Genomic DNA, 20,501 nt, shown 5'->3' with positions numbered 1-20,501 from the left:
AATTTGAAAGAGAGCATCATCACACTGTATTAAATGATCCAAAATGTAATGGTATAGTTGAAAGAGCAAATAAAGTGCTAAAGGAGAGTATACCATTGGCTTTATGTAATGGCACAGACTGAAAAAAACAATTCCCAAATGGTGTAACAGTTTTACGGCATTTTAGAGTCCTTAGAGGTAATACATCGTGATTAAGAGATGGAGGCAGATATGAAGAAACTAAACAAAGAGCCTGAAATAGCTCATGCATTGATTAGGACGAATATTCCAAAAACTCATTTGATGGACAAATACAGTAACTAGAAACAACTGAGGTTTGAGGGAAGTCTGGTGAAGAGTAAAAAAGAACGGGCATGGAGATCAATTATAATTAGGGTTGTGACTATAGATACCTTTTATGAAATGTGTATTCAAATTATTTCTTTAAATCTACCCATGGCTCCTTGCCTGCTTTAGAACTCACAGTTTTAAACTTAAAATAAATCTTTGTTAACATTTCCACCAGTTTCGCTCTACCAACTTACTAGTTTGTCTGAACCTTCCAGAAGAAAATGTCTGGTTTTGTAGTTTCTTGTCCTGTAAAGAAACACACTTTCTGATCTCTGCCACCTCTCTGTTATTCTGTCATCAACTCCTTAAATGTCACTCTCTATTCTTTTCAGACTGCCATTTGTTTAGTTAGGCCTCATGATCAGACTAGCTGCGCCAACCTGAATGTGCCACTGTATTGATTCTGTGCAGCTTCCTAATTCCTACCACACACTTGTGGCTGCGGTTTTCCCCAGTGGCATACATCAATCATTGCTTTCTCAGATTATGCAGCAAGCTATTCTTGACCCTGCGGGCATGTTAAGGTATTTACTTTACTTGTGACTTACCACACTGAATGATGCTGCGAAACTGCAGATCACAAGCTGGCCCGATCCCATGAACCATGAATACAAGGTGATCTGCTTGCGATGGTTCACCTATAATTAAAAACAATATTTTATAGTTATTGAGCATTACAAGACTATTTTTCTGGGATATACATACTTTTTCCTACCTATTTTGTACTTCTAATTTCAAATGATTGTTGTTTTATTTTGCCAAAGAGTAACTATTGACTGAAATATTACTTGATATTCTAAACGTGTATGACAAAATATGGATTTCAATTTTTGCCAAGTGCTGTCATATATATAATTACAAGATGTTTTAAAAGCTTAAGATAAGACTCTCAAATGCCTTGAACAACATCCCTTCAAATATGTAATAACTATTACTGCTCATGTAAAAACTCCTTTTCGCAAACTTTAGTAAGAAAGAATATTCCCTTTATGATTGTTATGATTTACCAACGCACTTCCATTTAAGAGCATGCATTGAAAACATAAAGAAAAGAGAAGGCCAGGTCTCTCAAATACAAAGACCTTGATCATGCCACATTGATTCTGGAATTCTCAAGTATGTAATACTGAGCTGAGTTGGAGAGCTGGGATTGAGCCAGGCTTCAGCTTTGGCAGAACCAGAAAACAGCATCAGTAACCTTTGAGTTCACTGCAAGTACAGTCAACTGATGGATTTTAGATACACTTCCTCAATTGAATTGGGGTAACATCACCTGCTTGCAAAGTGTCAGCATTTGCTGTTGGTAAGCATTGCAATTAGATCGAATTCAAATATTAGCTCTAGCTGATTTGAGTTTAATTGTCAATCGTGACGGTCTATGTATTTCCTGCTCAAGGCATCCACCATCTTTCTCTTCAAGCTTGGGACATGTTCCACTCTCAAACTGATATTGTGTCACACGACTCAGTGCTGTAATTTCCGCATGTCCCTTGACAAGTGTTTGGATTTTGTTCCTCCTTGTTTTAAGATGTAATAGAACATCGCCATGTTGTCCTTTCTTACCTTGACATCCTTTTGCTGCATAAGGGATAAAAACGACTTCAAAACATGCCTCACTGCTTTCACCTCTAGCATATTTATGTGTAGCTTTTGTTTCTGCAGAGACCATAACCCTTTACCAAGAGATTCTTTAAGAATGCTACCGAACCTTTCATAGATAGGTCACTTGTAAGATGGAGACTCGTAGAGATCCTAACCTAAATAGACATTTGCTTCACCTTTCCTCCAAAGCATGGCATCTCTCATCCTTTCTGTAACTTGAACATAATCCTCTTAATAATAAAAAAAGAAGAGGGTGGGAGCACACTGCCTCACATCCCAGCACTCAGTTTTCTCCAATGCATCATGGTAAATTAGGTATGATGATGACACTTACTTCAGTTACAGTCTTTACTTTTTGGCCCTTGTTGGTGCAGCCAGTGCTGTGTATTGCCAGACAACTATTTCAGGATAGTGGTCCGTCTTCATTAGAGAGCAACATATTCTTCTGGGGGTGCTGAAAATGTTGCCTAAAGTCTTCCCAGGTCCTTGTACCACTCGCTGGGTGCAGGTGCATCAGCCAAAGGTCGTCAGCTCAAGTGCGCTTTTCAAACAAAAAGAGGATGGGAGCATACTGCCTCACATCCCAGCACTTTGGTCGCTCCAATGGCCATGTACATGCCTCCACTGTTTGTCTAGATCTTCTTGCAGAGGTCCCATTCTTCGTTGGCACTCTGGTATGAGAGTAACCCAGGGTGATAGGATCCATAGAAGGACTTTACATTATCTCACTGTTATCCAACCTCTAGCTGTTATCTCTTGAGGTAAGCGTTTCAACTTATGTTCCTCTTTCTTTTGATAAGAAAGCCTTCAAGCAGTTTGTGCAAATGTTTTCACCCAAGGCATGCATTTGTTTTCTTGGCATTAGTATTGACTCCGTGTAATTAGGAGTTAGACCTAATTGTTGGAGAAGATTCACTGTTTGATTAACTGCCTTCAATGTTTGCCTTGCTGAAGGTGCCTTGGTGAGCCAGTCGTTCAGATATGCATATATTCTTATCTCTTGACGATGTAGGTAAGCGGCTGTAAACGCTAGGCATTTCGTGAACACACGGATGCCCCCTTGAGGCTAAAAGAGAGGGCTAGAAATTGGTTTATGTTGACAGTTAACTACAAAGCGCAGGTGCTTTCAAAGTTTGCGATGTAAGCATCTTCTAAATCTGTGGAAGTAATGAAGTCTTCTTTGTTTATCGACTGTCGAACATCCTGAAGAGTTAGCATTCTGAATGCTTGCTTTTTTAATATATTTGTTCAGTTCACTTAAAATGGGTCCTCAGTTTGATTTCTTTTTCTGAATGAAGAACAACCTGCCGTAAAATCCCAGGTTCCTTTAGTTGTGGGGTATGGTCTCTATTGCAGCTTTTAGCAATAATTTGCTTCATACTTGTTTTAAGGATTCCAAGTGTCAAACACATTTTTAATTGGAGGTGCTACTGGCACTAACAATGCAAACTATTATATGGGCGTAGTTCACTATGTTAAGTGACCTCTTCTGCACTGCTATTTTAATGGCAGAGTCTCTTAACTTCATTAATTAGATATGCAGGGACTGTGTCAAGTGCTTTGTATTTTTTTACCAGTCTGGAAACTAGAATGGTACCAGGTGCCGGGATTCTCACGTGTTAAAGACCTTCCTCAAATATATTATCCAACTCTGGCCCAGTCCGGATTGACCTTCTGGCACTATCCTTAAAATCCAAAAGAAAAGATTTCTTTTCCATCACTGAAACAGGCAAGTTGAATTTTGGAGCTGCTCTGTCCACAACTAGCATGTGAAAGAAATACACACGATCAAGTGCAGAGCTTCTCTGTATCTGTTCTGGACTTGGATGCTCTACTAAAACAATCACCCCAACCTGATCTTGGATGCTTGGTTGTGAAGCATCAGAATCATGGCCAGTCTGATTGTCCCCCATATCTTGATCATCTTCGGAATGCAAGTCTTGCCCAGTGTCCCTGGCAAGCTCTTGAGGTAGAGAAACCTGATGTTCTTGACCTACACCTTTAGGATGGAGCACAATAAGCGTTATCACACATATTGGATTCGTTTGTGACACTATTAGTTCTGGAGGTGAGAGTAGTCCGCTGTAAAAATCCTCCATCATCTTTTTCATTGGGTGTGAAAAGTTCATATGCACTCATATCATCTGTATAGGAGGTGATCGTGGAGGAATAATCTCCATAGGCCTACCAAATTGGTAGGTTCCCAATAAAAATATGGCTCACCTTCATCATCTGAGTTATCAGCAATAAATTGAATATCCAGACTATAGGATCCTTTATCTTGAGAGACTGATTGTAAATCATCCTCGCCAAAAGATAATTGATGATCATCAGAATCTTGATCTCAAAAACATGCCGCATGATCAAACTCAGATGTTGATTCATCCAACATCTGCACTGCTAGTTCTGGTGTAATTCTTATTGTAGATACCAAAGACGACAATTGTAACATAGAGGTTATAGGGCTTTGAGATAAAGCTCTGGGAATTTTATTTACTTGAGTACTAGAAACAGAAGTTGTCTTTTAGAGTTTTGCTGTTTAAGGTGGCGCAAACTTCACAGTCTGTAGGTTTATGGCCTGACTGGGGTCTTCAAAGTGAACATTCCTGTCACCACGGTTTGCACAAGGTTTAAAGAGGGTCTTTGGCAGTAAGGAATCAGACATGGTTAAAATGGAAGACAAAATGAAAAAGTAACCTCAGATCTTGAAAAGGCTAGGCTGCTAAACCATATGCTCACTGAATGTGAAGATTGTAGGTTTTAATTTCACTAGAAGAGAGTTTAAGCAGAGCTCGTGGAATTCCCTGTTGCCCATTACTAGGCAGTAGAAATTCTGGAGGTTGGATGCTCTGATTAGTGTTGAGTGAATACAGGCATTCTGCAAAAACCAGGAAAAAAAATGTGCTCCTTTTTTCTTAATAAAGGCCTTAGTCTATGAAAAATCTATCTACCCACGTCTGCTGATTTATTTTGATTCTTATTCTACATTTGACTATTATGACAGTGAATCCCGACTATGAAGGATGAGGCACTCTCATGCATATATTTGATCCAGGTCATAATCCAAGAAACCTACCAGAGGATGTTTAAAAGACCAATGAAGTGACTCGTTTTCCACTAATTTCCAGCTTACAGACATTGCATGGAGCCCGTGAGCAAGGAGCAGGAGCTCCGAAACGCGTAGGGCTGTTTAATTGAATGAGCATAGTGATGTCCGGTTTTAAAGAAATAAAGGAAACTGCTTCAAGGTGCAGGGTCCGCCTGTTTCTTCAAGTGCAGCCTCGCAGGGGGACACCTTTTTTTAATATATATAGGTATGTACTGAACAGATTTTAATGTGGGAACATGAATGATTACTATCCTGCTTGAGAAATTCCACCAAGGAGATAGTATTCAATTACATACATGACATTAAATCTCATGTGAGATACCCACACTGGTTCAACTACCAAGCAAAACATTTTACTGCATTTAATTATGAATTCCGTTTGAGATGGAATCATTATTAGATTTGATGCTCTCGGAGTTTCGGATGTCATCGACGATTTGCAGAGAATCTGACAATGGGAATAACACACTAATGGTGTATCCATAATAAATTAAGTAACTAAAAGAGTTGAAAATCCTCCAGTAAATTCCTGATTGTCCATCGAAGTTCCACTGATCAACTGAACATTTGAATTTCAGATTGCTTTCAGTTACAATGATCTCTCAAACTGTGTAAAAGCACCCGAGATTGGAGAAGAGCAAAAAATGAGTTCTCAAAGACTTATCGAACAAACGCTTCCTTGAAAGGAAGTAGAGGACCAATTATGATAAAAAAATGTAAGACGACATATCTGAGGTGCCTCCTTAACCACACAGATGTCACCATTAAGGATTATAACACTTCTCTGGAATTGATTTCCTCCTCCCGAGCTGATTAAAGTGGAATCATGAAAGCATAATCCTCACCACTGTGTTCTTAGTAGAATTTAAACTTTCCTTCACACATAAATAACATTTTATATTCACCACTGGTATGCTTAGTGCCTAGCACTAGGCAGTTAGCACCCTCTTAGGAACCACCAATAAGTGGTTTGCTGGAGAGCAATCCTCACTACATCATTGGCAGCATTAGAATTGAGGTGGCAATAATTGTTCTACCTTAATTGATATCACAGGTTCTAGGCAACAATCCTGCCTGCCTGCTTTTGACATCCTACATTTGAAACTGCCTTTGAGGTAACAGAAAAAAGGGAACCCTTGTTTTACAATGAATGTCCTCATTGTCTTGTTCTGTAATTTTATATAGAATGTCCTATGTCCCATGGGTCTGGTTTCTAGTCCTATAAACACATTTCCCCATGCTAACTTTTCTGAAAAGTTAGAACTTTGTGCAAGTAAAAATTACTACTTTTGTTGTTATAACAGACCGTGTCCTCATATACCCTTACTAGAGCCTTCTGTTTTGTTCACCTTGCTCTATTAAGACTCATCTTTCTGTGAATCCAGTTTTATGTGCACATGCACTTTCTCAATCAATTCCTGTATGAATATTTTTTTTTACTGAAATGTCAAATGATCTAATTTTACGGACTGAATATTTGCTTGCCCTCAGAGATGCTTAGCCCCATTGAACAAGGAAAGAAATGTGTTGTTACCTAAAGTAGTTCTCTGCAACGACGCTGAGGTGAATCTATACCTGACCTAAGTTGCTGCACTTGGTGTCAACGCTCTTTTGTCCTTTTTGACTTGAATTAAAATATAGTAATGGGATTCATACAACCCTTGTTAGTATAGTGTCCTTAGACAGAGTGCGGTCCTGAACTGATAGTTTGGAGAAACAATTCTATATACGACTATCAAGGTAACATAAATTCATACCAAAAACGTTATGTAATGATACTATGAAGCAAATGGTATAAATATTGAGTTATGTAGCAATAAGAGAAAGAGGGAATTTAAATAACTAGTGCGAAAACATGCTCCGAGCTCAACTGATTCACATAACACAATGTAAGAATGCAAAGTGTAAACAAAAACAAACTCATGACCAAGGAAATAAATGGCTTGGATTCTACTGCAGTTATTGAACAGTTCCAGCTCGGACACAGATACATTTAAAAAAAGTTCATATGGATGTAGGTGACAAAAATTATGACCCAAGGAAACAACAACACCATCATCATCAGGACTGAGTATTGAAGAACTCATATGAGAGGGATTAAAGGAGAAAAAAGAAGCCGAGCCAATGCAGGTTGAGAGCAAATGAGGCATGTTGTACAAGGCTTAAGAAGGCAAAAACACCTACTCAGAGGTAGGGCCAGAGATCACTATCAAATAAAAGGAGAGAGAAAACTGCCATGGGTAAATACATTGTAGGCTAGGCAATATTTATGTGAGAACACATGAGAAAGTGATGCACACCACAAAGATACTTACAAAACTTGGCAAAGCCTATAAGGGCAAAGGAAACTAGGTTAGCACCCTTGCACGGTAAGCAAAGCCAGCAAGGCATATTGGACAAAGAATAGCATGCTCACCAAGAAGCGGGATGTCTCATGTAGGCGACTTCCAATAGTGGAGCGAGCCATGTTCAACAGCAAATAAAATTAAACCTACCACCAATGGCAAGGCTGCAAAGTTTACACTGTCATATGCAGGCTCACAGCAACTCACAGGCACAGAATATCTGATGGGAAGGTGCAACACTGACCCCACCCTCCCTGGGCTGTTCAAATAAGACATATTCAAGCTATCACATAGGCCGCACTGAAAGCTATAAATAATGCAAATACAAATAAATGATTTGGCTGGCTGGGACTAAAAACCAGCAGAAACCACAGCAGAGAAAGTTTCTGTCTGAAGTGATGAAAATTGTTATCTATGCTTCTGCGCTGGGGTAAATGGATGCTTAAATCAATAAGCAGAACGGCTGGACCAACTAGAGCAGAGTGAAAGTGTCTGTTAGGGATTGGTCCACTGATTGGGAAAAACAAATGACGAGCCAAGTCTGAATGAGGGGCTGAAGTTTACAAAAAGGACCAAAGGCTGGTTCCATCAAGGCTAGGGATTGGTAATGAATTAAACAGAAAGGGAAGTCTATAAACGAGCAAAGGTTGTAAATTGCCAATAAAAAGTAATTAAGCAGGTATAAAAAGCAACAACAGGACTCGTATTCCGGAAAATAAATAGAATTCTAAAACCTTTTAAGTGGAAACACAATATAAGTGTGGGAAATATAAGAAGAGTCTATTCAGGATGATATGCATGGCTGGTTCTAAACCACGGCATGTTGTCCTCAATTGTATTCAGCTCTTTAGCCTGTGTGTCACATAATAAGAGCTATCTCAACTCCCATCTTGATAGAAGTTAGATGATGTCACCTTCTCTGTGTAGCCTGTCGAGCAATAGTCTGGGCTTCTACAAATAATCTATTTTATATAATAATGCAGATTTATACAGTGCAAACTCAACCCGAAGGTATTGGAGCGCTTGACATGAGCATCGGTTACCTTACACAAGGACACATTCAGGCACAGGGAGATTAAGTGATTTGCCCAGAATCACAGGATGTGGACGTGACCCCGAGGCTCGAACCTTTGTTTCAAGCACCAAAGTCGGCAATCTAGCCGTCAGACCACATCCTCTCCCCTATCTGCAGTTCCACGTAATCCGAAGAAACTGGTATGGGGTAGGAGCCTTGCAAAGCCATAAGCAGATGACTGGAGTTGTGCAAAACAGAGTTCCTGCGAGTGGACTGTTCATTAAGTGTGGTGTATAATTTGACTTCATTGATCTTAATTGTGAAATGAGAAGGCTACTTACTTCTAAGCCTTAGTTCTGCATCGTAGGAATCTTCATTGAAGTCATACATGCTTTATAGTTATAAACCCTTCAATGATCTCCCGGACCCAGAACAATGTACCATAAATATTTAGTCTGTAGAACAGAACTCTGGTTGTCAAGAATCCATTTATCCATAGGATGAAGCAGCACCCTGTAACCGTCTGTAAGAAGTGGATTTTTTCCTTAAAAAACAATCACGTTCATCCTGGAAACATTTTCAAACTACATTTCATCCTCTTACATGCAAAGGCTAAGAAAAAAGTGTAACTTGATTAACTTGTAATGAAAGCGGAGTCCCTTTAAGAACTTCTACCCATGATGCTTTATACTAGCGGTTTGCCTCACCAATTCAGTTCCTTATTCTGGCTCCTGTAAGAAGGATTTGAGACAAATGAAGTTTTATATCTCTGTTTTTTCTCTTTAAAATTCAAGTATTTGAGACAAAATTTCATTTTCACTCGACGTATTTAACAATTAATTTAATTTTATTTATTATGTTTTGGCTCTCAAAAGAGGGCCACATAGAAGTTTACAATGATAAAAGCAGAAGACAAATACATATCAAGATTATGACATTTAAGAAACATATTTAAGTACAAAAATAACATACAATGACAGATCTACAGCAGGATGCAATGTCAAACATCTCCAGAGGCATGTTAATAAATAGCTAAAAAACCTTTAAAAAAGTTAAAAATATAGAAACAGAACATTTCATTAGGAGGCCAATAAAGTGCTTGGAGAAAGCCGTTCAAAGTGGAAATGCCCAGACGGATACAAATAGGTTTTAACCATCTGAGACGCAATATACGGAGCGCAGGGCAGGTCAATAAAACATGCATACAATCCTGGGTACTCAATTTACATAAATTGCACATAGGAGAAGAACCGTACCATTTGGATAAAAGTAGATTTAAAGGTACTAGGTCGTAACGTAAAAGAAACCAGAATCTACGAATACCATGCGGCAAGTTCCATGTGACATAGGGTTGGGCCAACTTCATCACATAAGAATTAAGGAGAAGGTCTACATCCCTTTTTTCACAGATTAACTTCTTATCAGACTGAAAACATAGTTCCCACGAGGCCTGTTTTAATACGAGTTTTAACTGTAAGGGAGAATACAAAAACAAGGTGTTTTCATCTAATTTTAGAAGGGGTACAGCTTTTCTAAAATTCCTTACAAGTTGTGAAAACTCTTTAAAATTACCCAGTAATTCACTTCTGAGGAGAGCTCTCATCGTCCCTAGTTCAGCTCTAGCTAGGCAGGCCACCCATTTTACTAGGGCACATAGTCCCTGTACCCAACTGCTCCTGAGACCGAAATCGAGCCTACAAGCGGCCAAAGAGCACGCAGTATTTAGAGAAGATAGGGATCTTAAGAGTTTCCCCTCAATCTTATGGCAAAAGTCCCAATATTTCACCTCTATAAGTTCTATACCATACAGTATCGTTGCGGGGATTTTAGACCTGTACACCTCCAGTAAACACGAAAAGTGCCTTTTCCCCGTAGCCTGATAGAGGGAGTTTAAACCTTTGCCATGGGCGAGGGCTTTGCGTGAACTATGCTCAATATGGGGCCTCTCACTCAAGTTAGCCGTGATAATTTTCCCCAGGAAGGTATAGGAGTTAACAACCTCCAGTTTTTGGCCGCCGATATACCATCCAAAATTTACAGATCGGCACTTCTTCTTACCGGCTATGCACATAACTTTACTTTTAGATATATTAATCTTCATGCAATGGGCAGCAGCAAAAACATGAAGGGCATGTAGCCGATTTGTAAGTCCTTTAGGAGTCAAGTCTAGAATAAGGACGTCATCGGCATACATCAAGCAGGATATTGGGGTCCCCCCCATCACCGGAGCAATACCCTCACTGGCAGACAAGGCGGCGGGTAGGTCTACAGTATATAAGGAGAACAAAAGGGGAGCCAATAAACAGCCTTGTTTAAGGCCATTCAAGGACGAAATTTGGTGGGAGAGCCCCCTTTCGCCCCCTTGCAAGACACTACACCAAGTCTCTGTATGGAGAGTCCGAACAAGCTCCAATAGATAAGCTGGAACACCAAGAGCTGCCAATTTTCTCCACAGCGTTCTACGATCTACTTTATCGAACGCTGTGGAGAAATCAATAAAAGCCACCCCCCCTCTCACCTGCACGTATTTATCAGTAACCACATGGAGAGCGGTGAGGTTATCTAAAGTACCATGCCCCCTACGGAAGCCAGTTTGTTCAAGAGGCAAGATATTATTCTCCTCGACCCAGTCGGAGAGGAAATTTAAAAGACATTTCGCAAAGACCTTTCCGATAGAGTCGAGGAGGGCTATCAAACGATAATTGCTGGGGCTATCCCTGGTTCCCTTCTTAAAAATAGGGACCAAGATACTTCCCCTCCAGGAGGCAGGTACCGTTTTAGACAAGAAACAGGCTTTAAACAATGGATACAGGATTTTACTCCACCTTAAAGGATCCTGCTTCAGGAATGTCATAGGGAGTTCGTCAGGACCCATTGCCCCAGAGGCACGCATATTTTTTATAGCCATCTCAATTGCTTCCTCTGTGGGATAATTAATGAGTCCTTCGGGCGTTGCATCTAGGACAATATCTTCACCTGTAATACCATTCCCTGCATAGAGGTCCCGAATATAAGTGATCCATACCTCTTCAGCTATAGGGATGGGGCAAGGGCTTATTCTAGTACCACATCCCTTCCCAATTATTGCCCAAAATTCTCTAATCCTACCATGAACAACTGATTCCCTCAAGTTGATCCAAACTGTATCTTCCTTCTCCTTTTTTATTTTCGCCTTTAGTCTGCATCTCTTTCTTTTTAGTCTAGAAATTTCTTTTTCTCGTTCCATAACTCTATCTAGATATTGCTCACGGACTAGTTTATTTATTTCCTTGTTCAGGATGCGTAGTATACTAGGCACCACTACCCCTTTTCTAGGGCGGGAAGTCTTTTTTACATGTAAAATAATGTTTCGCATGAGTTTTTCAAAATTAACTATTTCTAGACCACGCCACTCATTTAATTCTATTAAAGTTTCACATAATATATCCTGGACCCCATTAATGGCAGAAGGATTCCAAAAGCACCTTCCCGTGGAAGCGTGGAAAGCAGCGTCCCCGCCGTTAAGGGACCATGGCGCAGTGGGCATGGGATTTAAAGAAATAGTTATGAGCATTACACTATGGTCGCTCAGAGATGTAGGAATAATCTTAAAATCCTGAATACACGGAAACAAGCCATAATCCGAGATTGCATAATCCAAGATAGAAGACCCAAAAGGAGACTTATGTGTAAATTTGGCAGGCACATCGGACGGGAATCTCCCATTTAATATAAGTCCCTCAACGGCCGCTAGTTCTTTTAGCAGAATCTTCCCTCTTTTGTTAGTCACTAACTTATCTGGGAAGAGGGGTTGGGGAACAAAATGCGCCTCTTCTTTAGATTTATTTCTAAAAAGTTTCAGACTAGCATTGGAAATTTTGCAGTTCAGATCTCCTACGAGAATGATTTCCGGAGGGGATGGAACATTTTTAATTTGATCAATATATCGAAATACCTGCTTCAATATGAGATTAAAACGCTCTTCTGGAGGAATATACACATTAAGAATAACAATGGGTGACTTTTTAAAATTACTAAACAGATTTGCTATTGTTATAGCGTGAAAAAATTTACTTGGGTCGGTGTAATGGGAAAATCTCCACTGCAATTTATTTGATAATAGACAAGCGATTCCCCCCCTAGCGTGACCTTTCTTGGAAGGGGCAGCTGGCACTTCCAAAACATAGAAATCCTTCGAAACGTCCAGCATATTAATACACCAGGTTTCCTGTATACAAATCACATTTGCTCCTAAAGAGAATAAAAGGTCAAATTTCTCTGGGCTACTATGAATCCCTGCCGCATTCCAAGAAATAATTTTCAATGGGGTGTTAAAGATGGTGAAACAATTTGGGGTTATCTGTGGTCTTAGTAGATAAAGCACTGTGCAGCCAATTCCACCGATTATTATCCTCTATGAAGGAGGAATTCTGAGGCAGAGGGAGTGGCTTTACCTGAGAGACCGAACGTTTCCCCTTAGAGACCCAAATCTTCAGGTCTCTAAGAGGGGAGGCTACCCCATTTTGTTTATCACCCTTTAGTGCCATCCCAAGGGAAGGGTTGGTATTACCAAGGTTAAAAATAGGGAGAACATCAATACCTGTGCGTTGAAAATTCTCAGCTTGCTGTAATATCAAATTTACAATGATAGGTGAATAAAATGTAACCCTTATACTCAAAACCCTGTCTCCACCAGACAAAGAGACTAGCTCAATGTCCCTAGATTGAATAGGGTGAAGACTTTCAATTTGGCTAAAACGCTTAAGTAGCCATGCTCTGTTTAGGGGTATATCTGCATCGAATAAAGGTAAAAAGTCTAACACGAGAGTGTCCACATGAGCCTTTGAGTTTTTTGGATGGCGCGCAGGAAGAGAGCGGTCTCCAATCTCTGGGGCAGGAGAGAAAGAAGAGGCCAAAGGGTTAAGGGGCCCAAGTTGATATAGGATTGGGGCTCTTGTCGCAGTCGATGGAGAGGAACTCGGAAGAGGGCCCTCCATTTGCGGCAAAACTTCCAAAGACATTGGTGGGCAAAATTCACTTTCCACCTTTAAAGATGTAGAAGTTGGATCCAAGTCTATTTCTTCGTTCTCCGATGCAACTAGAGAGTTTTGGAAGATTATCCGTCGTTGTCTTTTCTTCCTGTATTTTCGGATTGGTTTCCTTTTATTCCCTTTATTATTTCTATGTTTACCGTTTTTTACCTTTACCTCTTGTTTATCTTCAGAAAGTTCTTTTTTATTTTCAGACATGAAGATTGGGAATAAATCTTGAACCACTTTAGAACCGGAAATAGATTTGTTTTCTTCCTCAATCTCTAGAACAGAGTTCTTAACACAATTGGGCACTGCGGTTAAAGGCTGAACTGTAGTATGAATTTCATGAACTATTGCTGCAGCCTTTATGCCAGTATCCACTATGGGCGCATTTATTTTCCCCTTTGGAGAACTGGGTTCAGCCTTGGAGGGGGAAACACTCCTCGTATCTGGTGATTTTTGTAACAATGTCTTCAGTATTTGGGTAACTGAATCCAGGATACAATCCGAGCTGCCTACAAATTTCCCCAGGAGAAATAGAATGGAGGCTAATAATTGTTCCAAAGCAATCATAGATTCTGATATCGGTTTATCACTAGCTTCAGCTGGACGACAAATACCAGAAAGATTGAGACCCGAGCTCCTGGAAACATTTAACAGATCAGACATGTCCTGTCCGTTTAACGAAGGGGTACTACTATATAACATTAGCCCAGAGGGAGTAGCACCCCCAGAAGGCTTAATAGGATCCAGAGTCTCCAAATTAGCTGTATTTACATAGCGGCCGCAAAGTTCAAGATCAATGGATAACGGTGAGGAATCCCCACCTAACCTGTCATTCAAGGTAACAGCTTGAGGCATAGGTGGTTGATTCTCTAGTTTTCCTTCAGATACAAGAACTCCGAGATTACTCTCCCCCTCCCCTTCAGGATGTACAGGGCAGGCATTCACCGCTGCTGCTGTTTGCGGTGGCGCGGTCAGCAAGGATGAGGACAAGGAGTTTGTAACAGCTTGAGTAAGATCCTCCTGAACTGCGGAGCGGAGAGCTTCCTTTACAGCAGAATTAGACTTCTTATCCATAGGAATGTCCCATAGCTCAAAGAGTTGGCATTGACCCTTCAACGGGGGATTATTCACAGATTTATTTCTTGTGCGGATGGTATCTATTTTAGCACCAGGTTTTCCTCCCACTAACCTTCCTGAACGGAGTTTTTTAGACATCTTCTGCAGACTTTTCCCACAAATCGATGTTATACAAGTAATTTACCTCCAGAAGAAAAAGTCACAAAATAGTACAAGGTTCATAGGAGAATAAATATAGTTCTGGAGATGCAGCAGTAACTAACCGGTAGTAGATAGCAAGGAAGCGACTTAATAATTTCACAGAATGTTCCTTCCTCTAACTGCCAGACGTATATAATATGAATAGCGACAAGGACAATGAAAGTAACAGGGCCCAGCCCAGCCTACCTCAGCCACTGAGGGCCACAGAGGGCCCGCCCTTAGCCCGGGCTTAGCCCCGGACGCTCCCGCGACGTGGATGTCAGACTGGATTTATGGCGCCTCCGGGCGCGTAATGCGACGTGCGCGCCGCTAAGCCCCCTGGGAGTAGTAGTCCTCCCCTCGGCTGCCGGTCCGATGGTAGTGCGGCAGCGGGAGGACTACGGGGCTTTAGGAGCAAGTGGCAAGCAGGTATGGCTTACAGGCAGCAACAGCGGGTCCTCGGGGTCCGCAAACAGTCACACCCGCTCCACCCTCGGGGTCCGCAAACAGTCAGACGTATTTAACAACTATCTGTCGAGTGAGATAATTGTTTTCCACGTTGAGAGTTTTTCCTCTCAAAATGCCTTCTCTGTTTCATAAGTGTCCCTCCTGTGTTAAAAAGGAAGCATTCTCAGACCTTCACAAGGTATGTCTAGTGTCTCTTCATCCATCTCATAAAGTGAAAGACTTTAATATCAGTCAAGAGATGTCCCAAAGGACTCTTAAAGACCGGGAGGGCATCAGACTTCGAGGAATGCTTCAAAATGTGAAGGCTGAATATGAAAGAAAGAAGACGAAACGCCCTCTCAATCATCTCTGCCTAAAGAATTGCGTTCTGACAGGGACTCACTCCCCAAGGAGAGTCAGCCTCAGAGAAACAACAAAGCAAACATGATCACTGTCGACATCCTCACTCCAGGCGTCATTCTATATCGACTTCAAGAATTTCATCGTTGACATCGAAAGCGTCAGCCCCAACAGGTTCACCATTTAAGATGGGTTCTACACCTTCCCATCACTGGCACAAAGGCACAAATTAGTGTAAAACACTGTTCCTGTTAATCATATTTCTTTAAAGTGTGTTGCATAAATTGACTTAATCAATCTTAATTGTGAGATCTAGAAATTCAAATGAGATGTCGCTCTGGCAAAGAACTGAAGCACCAACAGCCCCTGATTGGTTGGCTGGGGGAGTGTCAAGGACAGATGCATATTGTAATAGCATTATGGGAAGTGTCTTCACCATGGAGCCAGAGACTCTGCACAGAATGAAATGTATGTCACAATGAGACTGCATTGTACATCTAGAAAGTTGTACTTGGACTGCGTGGACTACCTTAAAAATGTAAAGAGCTGCATTACCTTAACATGGCTACTTGGGGTGACATCAACTGCTATAGTTTTTTATATATAAGCGGGCCCTGTATGCCCAATACATGTCTTTCGCTTAAAGAAAGAAACAATCAGAATAACTAGAAGAATATTTATAGAGCGCCTAGCTACCCTAAGGCATCCCAGCGCTAATAGCGGATGCAGTCAGAAGATGGCAGATTACTGTGTGGGGTTTTGGAAAAGCCATGTGTTAAGAAATTTCCGGAAGGCCAGAAGGTTGGACTCAAGACGTACGTGAGGGGGAAGGGCGTTCTAAAGCTTGGTGACATTATAGGAGAACGAATACCCCCCACTTCTCACCTTTTTTATTTTGGGGACTGAAGCAAGACGGAGGTTGGTCGAGCGGAGGCATCTGTTTGGGCGGTAGGGCGAGATAATGGAAAGATTGATAGGCGGTCCACTCCCCTCGAAGGACTTATGGGCAATACAAAGAGACTTAAATTTGAATTTCTCCAATACAGGTAGCCAGTGAAGGGCCTTCAGTGCCGGTTTAGTGGATTGACGGTTGGGGATCTGAAGGAGCAAACGTGCTGCACAGTTTTGAACAATCTGCAGCTTGGAGATAGTTGCTCTGGGAGCTCCTAGATAAAGGGCATTCCCGTAGTCCAGGTGAGAAAGAATCAGTGCCTGGACCATTTGCCTCCTTGCCAAGAAGGGAAGAACTTTACAGAGCATCCTGAGGATGCCGTAACAGGCGGACGCCAATTTCGTTGCCTGATGCTCAAAATTCAGGGAACGGTCCAGCCACATGCCCAGACTTTTGATCTGGTTTTGGGGGGCAGGAGCAGGGCCAAGACAGTTTGGCCACAGCAATCCTGTATTAAAAATGGGGGAATCGCCTAGGAGTATTAGTTCCGTCTTATCTCCGTTCAGTTTGAGGCAGGAGAGCTCCATCCACTTGGCCACCTTCTCCAGGCAGGGGCCCAAGCCGGGAGAAGAAGTCTCTGAATGGTTTAAGGCCATAACTAGTTGTGTGTTATCAGCGTATGTGACTATCTTGACACCAAAAGGAAGGACTATCTCGCCTAGCCGGCTCATATATACATTTAACAATGTGGGGCTCAGGGACGATCCCTGAGGGACACCGCAGCTGAGAGACATACGCTTTGAGATGTTATCTCCTTCACAGTCCTGAAAAGACCAGTCTTCCAGGAAGGACTGCAACCGCCACCAGCCACTCCAAGATTCCGGAGTCTGAGAATCAGGATGTTGTAGTTGGCGGTTTCAAAAGCGGCGCTGAGATCTAGGAGGCTAATAGCCGCTGTACTTCCTCGGTCTAGAATTTCCTGGACTCTTCAACTACTGCTAAAAGAGCAGTTTCCGTCCCCTTTTGGTGTCGGAAACCAGTCTGGGAGGGGTGTAGGAGGTTGTGAGACTCTAAGAATGTGGACAAGACTGAGTTAACATGTTTTTCAAGAATCTTGCAGATCCCCGGGAGATAGGGCGATAGTTCCCCAGGAGATCAGAATTGAGATTGGGCTTTTTGAGCAGTGATTTCCCCATAGCACATTTCCAAGGTGGAGGAACTAATCCAGTAGAGATGGAAGAGTTGAAAAGTTCCAATATCACTGGGAGAACTGGTCCTGCAGCTTGGTTCAGAGAGTGAAGGGGGTGCTGAATCTCTGGGAGAGCCCGATTTTACAAGGGCAGAGATGTCTTCTAAGGACTTGATGTCCATCAAGGGGATTTCCTCAATGAGATGCTCAGTGCTATGGGGGGTAGTGTCCAAAAGCGACGGATCGCTGTGGCAAGCCGTGTGAGGGAAGGTAATGTATATAGGTTGAATTTTTTGGTGGAAGAACTCTGCCAGTTCGTTACAGCGAGCGAGGGCGCCATCAGTGGGAACTGGAGGGGGCTCAAGAAGATTCTTTGCGATGCGGATGATTTCCCACAGGGAGTTGGACACAAGGCTGATTTTTTCTTCATTATATGTGGCTTGCGCAGATTTGATTTCCGCTTGATAGACCTTAATGGCATCCCTATATTTCAATTTGCTTGATGCAGAGTAGTCCATTCTCAATATTCTTTCAAGTCTTTTGCAGACTTGTTTTTATTCACGGAGCATGGGGGAGTACCACAGGGATGTATTGGTCCTGACTTTGTTCTGAATACATTTTTTGGGGAGAACGCGGTCCAAAAGGACTCGATCCACTGGTTAAATTTATTGTTAGCAACAATGGGGTTAAGTTCTAGGGTGGGCCTGGGGTCTTGAAGAATTGAGACCCACTGTTCTAACGGGAGTTTTGACCACATGCGTTCCGAGCTACTGACCGTGCCGGAGGAGAGCGGAGGGCGGGTGGTGCCCCAGGAAAGGGGAATCAGGAAGTGATCTGACCAAGGCAGGGGAATAGGAACCCCCACCAATAATTCAATGTTAGAAAAGACTGGGTCAAGTAAATGAGCTTTGGAGTGAGTGGAGCCAATAACATTTTGTTTGAGCTGAGATGCTGCCAGATTTCTAACTAACTCAGAGGCGACTGAGTTTGCGGGGTCGTCTAGATGAAGATTGTGATCTCCCAATATCGTAAAGTTGGAGGGGGAGCTGGCTAGGTTGGTGGCAGTTTTGGGAAGAAGTTAAAGAAATTGTCCATGGGCTCCAGGGGGACAATAAATTAAAGTGCCTGAGAATGTATGAATAGCCGAGAATCCTATCGCAAATATGCTGTAATACGACATTTGAACTGACTTTTATGTATGATGGCAATGCCACCATATTTGCCTATTTCGCGGTCTTTCCACAGGATGTGGTAGCCAGGGGGGAAGGATTGTATGAGGTCAGGGTCCGACTCGTTGCTAAGCCAAGTTTCGGTGCTCACTACTCAACTACTCACTACTCAACTGCAGATCAGCAGTGAAACACGCTGCCGACATACAGGATTTATTACTCAACTTGGACCTGGATCTACTAATTCTCACTGAAACTTGGCTAAATGATTCCTCTTCTACTATACTAGATATCCTGGTTCCACCCAGTTACTCTATCATCTGTCAAGATCACGCTATCCGTCTTGGGGGCGGTATTGCTTGTATTTGTCGATCAACCCTCTCTGTCAAACAATCACTTTTCTCTCCAACATCTGGCTGTGAATATATGATGATCAATATCTCTACCAAAGACAACTCCACCTGCACTCTGCACACTTTCTACCATCCCCCAGGTGATAATCTTACCTTCATCGAACAAATCATGGAGATCATCTCCACCAACCTTACCCCATACAACAACCAGATTTTCCTAGGTGACTTCAACATTCACTTGAATGACACTAAGGATCCACTAGTGAATTGCTTTAAGGCTTTCCTCCAGGCCCTCAACCTAACCCAAGTCTGTAATTGCCCAACTCATATAAAAGGGGCCATCTCAGACTTAATCATAGCCAAGGAAAATACCATATTATTGGATTCTATTTCACCCTGCGACTGGATCGATCATCACTGCATCACCTTCTCCATTGTTGAAAAGGCAACCATCCACAAAGGCCAGCCTGTGAAAGCTAAACATTGTATCAGAAACACCCTCAATCTCAATCCAAACATGATATCTGCCACCAGCCTTAACCTCTTGTCTCCTCCCACTGATATGGTTGATGCTCAAGATCTCACTAAGCACTACCTTAGCTCTATGTCTAACATCATGGACTCCATTGCCCCCAAACAACTAAAGAGAGTCCCGATAAGTCGAACCAATACCTGGTTCAACTGTAGCCTTAACTAGGAATGTCATGCCCTTAGACGTGGCAGAAAGAGTGTGGAGACGGACCTCATCTCTTTCAAACCTTAAACTGTTGCGTAAAAAAAGAAGGAACTACAATAGGTGCATAAGAAGTGCCAAATCATCATTTTTCCATCAGCAACTGGATACAGCCTTCAACCGTCCCAAAACACTCTTTGAACGAGTGAAACAACAAACTAATGGGAAGCGTAAATCCTCCACATCTGACACTACAACCCTACCTAATTGTCAAACATTTTCCTCCTTTTTGGTTTATAAAAGTAAGTCAATTGACAATGAGCTCCGCATTGCTGTGAATTGTTTACCGGCTAAAACCCAGTCACAATGCACCTCCACTTCGCAGGAAATTTGTCCTAGCAACCTTAGCTTTAAACCTAAAAACAATGCCTTGTGTTCCATCTTTCAGACATTTGAGGACACTGACATCTCAAAACAACTGTCTTCCACTAAACTTTCCAACCACTTCAATGACCCTCTCCCCTCCAAATTCCTCAAGGAAACTTCACACCCCCCGATACCCCTATGGAACAGAATTATCAACGCCTCTTGTCTAAAAAGTGGACAAGTCACACCTATACTAAAAAAGCCAGACGCAAACCTCTCTGATCCCAACAATTTTCACCCCATTTCGAGCATCCCAACCTTAGCCAAGCTCCTGGAAAAATGTGTTCATCAACAACTCTGCAATCACATTGACCAG

General features: G+C 41.9%; 1 protein-coding gene across 3 annotated transcripts in view; it reads right to left on the bottom strand.

Annotated features, from left to right (window-relative positions):
- The window catches only part of DDHD2 (DDHD domain containing 2), a 539,107-nt gene that overhangs the window by 327,490 nt on the left and 191,116 nt on the right, over positions 1 to 20,501 (bottom strand). For all 3 annotated transcript variants that reach the window (XM_085633751.1, XM_085633749.1, XM_085633750.1), the window contains exon 6: positions 879 to 968. In XM_085633751.1, coding sequence (XP_085489877.1) covers positions 879 to 968 — 90 coding nt within the window. The remainder of the gene's footprint in view (positions 1 to 878; positions 969 to 20,501) is intronic.

Source organism: Triturus cristatus, chromosome 11 (genome assembly GCF_964204655.1).
Source record: "Triturus cristatus chromosome 11, aTriCri1.1, whole genome shotgun sequence".
Classification (NCBI taxonomy): domain Eukaryota; kingdom Metazoa; phylum Chordata; class Amphibia; order Caudata; family Salamandridae; genus Triturus; species Triturus cristatus.
Note: the sequence above shows the minus strand (reverse complement) of the source record. Positions and strands in the feature narration are given on the sequence as shown.